This window comes from Arachis ipaensis, chromosome B06 (assembly GCF_000816755.2).
Source record: "Arachis ipaensis cultivar K30076 chromosome B06, Araip1.1, whole genome shotgun sequence".
NCBI lineage: Eukaryota > Viridiplantae > Streptophyta > Magnoliopsida > Fabales > Fabaceae > Arachis > Arachis ipaensis.
The window spans coordinates 13,941,896-13,948,172 of NC_029790.2; the positions used below are offsets into that span (position 1 = coordinate 13,941,896).

The window sequence follows — 6,277 nt, forward strand, 5'->3', positions numbered from 1 at the left end:
AAAGCTTTGAAACCAGAGGCGTTATCAACTAATTTATCAATGCAAGGCAGTGGATATGCATCTTTGGGGCAAGCTTTATTTAAGTTTGTAAAGTCGACGCACATGCGCCATTTACCTGAGCTCTTCCTTACCATTACCACGTTAGACAGCCATGTGGTGAAGCGAATCTCTCTGATGAAGCCTGCATTGAAGAGCTTCTGGGTTTCTTCGAGTGCTGCTTGTTTTTTCTCTTCTCCGAGGTTCCTTTTCTTCTGTGCAACTGGTCGGATTGTTTTGTCGATTGCGAGCTTATGGCAGATGACTTCTGGGTTGATTCCGGGCATGTCATCTGGTGTCCATGCAAAAAGGTCGGCGTTCAGACGTAGTATGTGAATGAGTCTTGCTCGGTCTGCCCCTTCTAATGCTTCTCCAACATATGTGCATTGTTTGTCGTCTGATGTCAGTGTTATTTGTTGAAGATTGTCCATTGGCCGAGGTCTTTCGCCGAGGTCTTCCCTTGGGTCGAGATCGGCTAGTGTCGCTGTGTTGGCAGACGTGTGGATTGCTTGAACCTGGGGCCGAGCTTCCTGTTTTGTTTATACTGGTTTTAGACCAGCGTTATAGCATTGCCGAGCTTCTTGATGGTCGGCATACACCGTAGCGATCTTGTTTTCCTGCACTGGAAACTTGACACACAGATGTAATGTGGAAACCACTGCCCTGAATATATTCAGGGCGGGTCTCCCAAGTATAATATTGTAAGGGCTGTAACAGTTTACTATTAGGTATTGAATATCAATCGACTTTGATATAGGGATTTCTCCCATTGTGGTCTTTAGCCATATGTGTCCCATGATAGGGACTCTCTCTCCAGAGAACCCAATTAGCTCTCTGGAGGAGGGTTGTATCAATTTTTCTGATAATTTCATCTTGGTAAAAGTAGAGTAAAATAAAACATCAACACTACTACCTGGATCTAACAATGTTTTTCTTACCAACAGTTCTCCGATCTGGATTGAAATTACCACGGGATCGTCGAGGTTAGGGTTTGCCGATTTGAAGTCTGCTTGGCTGAAGGATATTGTGACATCTGGTTCTTTGTCCTTCTTTGGTTGTATAGTTCCTTCGATTGCCAGCATCGCTCTATAGCTTCGTTTCCTAGCCGAGCTTGTTTCTCCTCCGCTTGCGAATCCCCCTGATATGTGGTTGATGACTCCTCTTGGTGGATCAGGAGTCGTCCTTTCTTTTTTGTCGTCGGCAACCGCTTGCTTATGTTCTACCCTGTCCGAGTTTCCTCCTCTGCCCTTCCGGATCTCGATGTATTTGTCCAGGAGCCCTTGGCGCGCTAGTCTTTCCAGGAGGTCCTTTGCAACGATGCAGTCATCTGTAGTATGACCGAACTTCCGGTGGAAGGCACAATGCTTTGTCTTGTCCACGAATCGTTGATCCTGGTAGTTCCCTGCTCGGGCTGGTGGCTTTATGATTTTGGCGTTGAGGATTTCTCTGATGATGTTCTCTCTTCTGGTGTTGAATCTGGTGTATGTGTTGTATTTTGACGCGGGCTTAGGAGGTTTCTTGGTGTCTCTGTTGCCTGGCGATCTGAAAGTCCTTTCCTCATCTCTCCGATGTGGCTGTTTGTCTGATTTTTGGGCTTCTCGGAGTTCTTCAATCTCCATTTGCCCAGCCGCCCTTTCTCGGAATTCCTCTAGCGTCTTTGGTTTTGTTATGGCAATGGTCTCCCGAAATTTGCCAGGCCTGAGGCCGGCCTTGAGAGCGTGCAGGTGAACGGCCGGGTCTAAGTCTTGGATCTCCATAGTGGCGTCAGCGAATCTGGTCATGTAGTCTTTCAGACTCTCGTGCTGACCTTGTTTGATGGTGCCGAGAAAGTCCGAGCCATGTACATAGATTCTTGATGCAGCGAAGTAATCAATGAATGATCTGGCGAGGTCTTCAAAGGAGGAGATCGAACCTGCAGAAAGTTTAGAAAACCAGAGTAACGCAGCACCATCTAGGTAAGTGGGAAATGCTCGACAGAGGACGGGCTCATTGTTCGGGCCGTTGAAGAACATCATCGATTGGAACTTCTTCACATGGGCTCGGGGGTCGCCGAACCCCTTGTACGGCTCCAGCGCGGTGGGCAGCGTAAAGTTTTTTGGCATCTGGTAATTCGTGATCTCCTCGGAGAAAGGGTTGTCAAGGGTGAGCTTTTCCTTTGGCGGGACGATGTTTAAAGGGTCCGTCGCACTTTGAGCCGAGCCTTTGGAGTTCTCTCCATTGTTTTGCGTTGAGAGCTCGGCTATCCTCCGTACCTCCGCCTGAAGCTCAGCGATTTGAGCCAGGAGGTCGTCCTGTGAGAGTTGTGGATTTTCCTTGTCAGCCATGTCCGAGGATCGGGAATCCTGCAAAATAAAGTAGAAGACTAAACGAAGGAAAAGATGGGGTTAGATGTACTCCGGGCCCCACGGTGGGCGCCAAGTGGTTCGTCCGAACACTAGGGAGGCCGAGCTTAAGCGCTTCCGAGTGAGTTGACACCGAGGAGGAAGAGCTTGACGCCGGCCGGAAGTCAAACACCGCGGCGGGAATACCTGCACAAGATACTCCGACGCTCAAGTCAGTAGTGATTCACGGTGAGTGAGTTAAGAGAAAAGAGTGAGAGAATAAGAGTGATAGAACCTGAGACCTAGCCAAGCATATTAGCTAGGTTTTATAGGAGTTGTCTTCTGCCCGTTAGTGAATAAGTCCTAGTTTATAGGTTGGTTGAGATATTCTGTTTTGGTGCTGTAAACTAGTTGAGCACGTTTCCTATTTTCAGTTGAGTGATGCTGTTTTGGTCCCGATCACGTGCCGAGATTTGCGGACGGCTGATACGGGACCGAGCTTTATGATGCACGTGTCTTTTTATTCGGACAGGTAAGGTTGAGCTTATCTGCTCTTGTTCCGAGCTTGTTTAATGTGACGCCAGCCCCCGATATTTACGCGCCGAGTATTTCGGGTAACTGATACAGGGCCGAACTTATTGGCTCACGTGCCGAGCTTTTTATGCAACCGAGGACAAGGGTGACGTATCACTTTCCTTTCACATTCATTATTATCTGTACCAAATTCTTCCTGAACCTAATGATTTACAGTTCTCCAACTGTTGCCTCCTTCCTGTACCACTTTTCTATTTTTTTTTTCGTCAATTTTCTGTACTTCACCTGTCCTACCAACATTTTTTTTCTCAATCTAATATGATGTATTTTTGCAATAGCTTTTAGGGCTCTTCTCTTCGTTGTAAAGAAAGATTCGTTTTCTAAATGTTAGTACTCTTTTTTTTGTTTTAAATCCTAGAATCTTTTGTTTGTTCCGTAGTTCTATCCGTCCTGAATTTTCCATATTAACCAATGTCAATGATTATTATAAATTAAATTTGGTTAGTATAGCAGAATCCTGGTTTAGATTTTTCTATTATATTCTTTTTCAAATTTTCCACATCAAAGCATAGTTGATTAAAAACACCTATATACTTGATTGTTGATTGAATATAATTTTGATTAAGTAGCTCACATTATTTGACCAATACTTGTTAGAATATCATAAGGAATAAAATCAGAAAAATATAAAAAAGAATTTAAAAAAATTAATGTAATTTATTAGAATATTATTCTATAATTAGTGTACTCATTAGTGTACTCTTAGTCTATATATTGAGAAGAATTTTATAATCAAGTGAAAAAATCAATACGATACTCTTAAATCTTTTTTCTAAATTATTCTTCTTTTTTAAATTATCCTTCTTTTCTTTTCCTAAACTCTTTATACCAATATAACAATACTTACTAATCAACGGGAACAAAATTGAGATAACTTATCAATGATTAAAATAATCATCAATAATTAACTTAAGAGGCTTAGTATACTGATATCAATTAAAATTTATAATATTGTTAATAAAAATAGAGCAATTAAGGTTTGGATTTAACTCTGACTTTTGTGTTAATTAAGGGACAATGATCCTAATTTGAACTTTACATGGTCTAAACTCTATAGTAATCAACAAAATGAAACTAAAACGACTATTTTCTTTGTTTGGTTTTATGATTTTTCTTTATTTTGTTTCTTTCTAACATAAAACTAAGCTTCAAAATGATAAATACATGAGAATATGAATGGGTGCATACGATGCAGGATGGTCATCAGGAAATTAAAGTAAAGCTAATTGAAGAAAATTAAACGACCGCACCGAATGAATGAATGAATCTTGTTTTATTTTTATTTATTATGATTACCATAAAAGTTAGCATTTTGTGAGTGATAGTAGATATTTTCTTTCTTCACACACTAACCGATACAACAACACATACACACACTGCTTCTACCACTATCTTCTAAATTATTCCTCATCATTTTCATTTTCATCATTAATTTCCATGCATGGATGCTTCCTTCTCTCTGCTTTTGTCCCCTTAGCTTTGGATCGGTATCAAAATTGTGCGTGTGCCACCACCTGTCCTATCTTATTTTAACAATATTTTACTGAAAAACATATGCCGAATGAACAAATTATTTTTGTAATCAACTTTAACTAAGTCTTCTTTCTTCTTCTTATTATGTCTCAATAAACTACTGAATCAACATAGTTAAACTCGGTTACTAAAATAATTTGATCATATAAGATCACCCGTTTCTCACACAATGCTTATTCCACACAGTTGCAGATGTTGATGTCGGTGATCATGATGGTGATTCATATTCATGTTCACGTTCATATTCACCATCTCGTGACACCTCCTCAACTCATTTCCATATCTACTCCGTTGATCATCTTTTCCATTTGCAATTATTACTTCTTGTTCATGTTCATATTTATATTCGTCTTCATCTTCGTCTTCGTCTTCTTCTTTTTCTTCTTCTTCTTCTTCTTCTTCTTCTTCTTCTTCTTGGTTATAAGCAGCATCATATGCGGCTTGTTCTTGTTCTTCTTCAAAGAGAGTACGGTCAGGGATGAGGTGTAATATCAACCGTCCATCCTGCCGGCATGCGTGAAGGATCTCCTGCCGTTGAATTCTAACTTGTGTGAGTTCTAACCTGCCGTCCTTCCTCACGGGACGGAGAAAGAAACTCGGCTGTCCGTTGCGGTTCAGTGATGTCAAAGGCGGTGGAAACGACCTACTCACCTTTGAATTCCTCCCCCGTCGGCTCTCTTTCCGGTCCATATTATTCCTCCTCCAATCAGAAACATCAGCATCATGATTCTCGTCATGGATCCATTCTTGTTCTTGTTGATGATCACAGATGAAGCACCTCTCGTTTGAACTCTCGAATCCAAGACTTTCTGTGCATGACGTCATCCCATCGTCATCAAATCCAATGGCGGTGGATGGAGAAGAATAATGATGATGGTTCATCAACATGGCTGATTCCACAACATTGGGAGGCTTCTTGGGTTGTTCATCATGTTTGGGGAGAGTGAGGAGATCTAATCTTGGTGATTGATGGTGATGCTGTTGAAGTTTCAAGCGAATGTTCTTGTTTTTGAGAAAAGTATTGATCATGGTAATAGGTAAAAGAAGAAGAAGAGACAAATAGAAAAAGAACAAAAATGTGGGAGAAATTGGCTCCAGTGTCATGAGATTAGATGAGAACATATATATAAATAGAACTGAAATTTGTTGTTGGGAATAATAGGAAATAGAAATGAGAAGAAAGAGATGGAACAGTCTTTTAATAGAGAGAGCAAACGGTGCCGGGTCCCACGTTTGACTTATTCATGTATCTTCCATCCATCTCTTTCTCTTACTTTTACTCCCTCAGTCCACCACCTTCACTACAAACACCGTGTTGCCATTATGTTACAATTAACTATTACTTTATTAAATAATATATTTAAAAATATATAAAATAACTCAATTATCAAATAAGCTAACGAGTTATAACTCAAATGATATAGGGTGTGTTTGACAAACTCATTGAAAAAAAAAAAACATGTTTAGACTTTTGAAAGTTTTAATTTTTGGTTTAAACAAATTTTTTATTTATGAACGCAAAAATGATTTTGCATTTAAAATTACGTTTACAAAAAGCAATTATTCTAAACTTTTGCATTTCACCAATGGATTTTTAGCCATCAATATTTAATCTTTATTTACCGTATACCAATTTTATTCTTTATGCATATTATTGTATTATTTATGAAATTCTTATTATTTTTGTTTATATGAACTCTTTTTTTTTATTATTTATTATTTTTATTTTTTGTTAATTATTTGTTTAATATTATACATTTTTATAATTGTGATTTTTTTGTATTATTTTGTAT

General features: G+C 39.4%; 2 protein-coding genes across 3 annotated transcripts; both read right to left on the minus strand.

Moving 5' to 3' along the window:
• LOC110263702 lies at positions 576-2,360 on the minus strand. Its single transcript, XM_021105440.1, has one exon. It carries the CDS (start codon positions 2,358-2,360, stop codon positions 576-578), a length of 1,785 nt encoding a protein of 594 aa, XP_020961099.1.
• Positions 4,203-5,745, minus strand: LOC110263177 (protein FANTASTIC FOUR 1-like). Of its 2 annotated transcripts, XM_021104063.1 has the most exons (2): positions 4,902-5,745; positions 4,203-4,853 (listed from the first exon to the last, which is right to left on the minus strand). In XM_021104063.1, the coding sequence occupies exons 1-2, from the start codon at positions 5,604-5,606 to the stop codon at positions 4,647-4,649; spliced, it is 912 nt and encodes a 303-aa protein (XP_020959722.1). In that variant the 5' UTR covers positions 5,607-5,745; the 3' UTR covers positions 4,203-4,646. The 2 variants fall into 2 exon arrangements, with proteins under 2 accessions (XP_020959722.1, XP_020959721.1); XM_021104062.1 differs by having other exon boundaries at positions 4,203-5,740.

Bases quoted from the DNA above. Each gene is read 5' to 3' on its own strand.
- LOC110263702 (XM_021105440.1), bottom strand. From the start codon at position 2,360: ATGGCTGACAAGGAAAATCCACAACTCTCACAGGACGACCTCCTGGCT.
- LOC110263177 (XM_021104062.1), bottom strand. From the start codon at position 5,606: ATGTTCTCATCTAATCTCATGACACTGGAGCCAATTTCTCCCACATTT.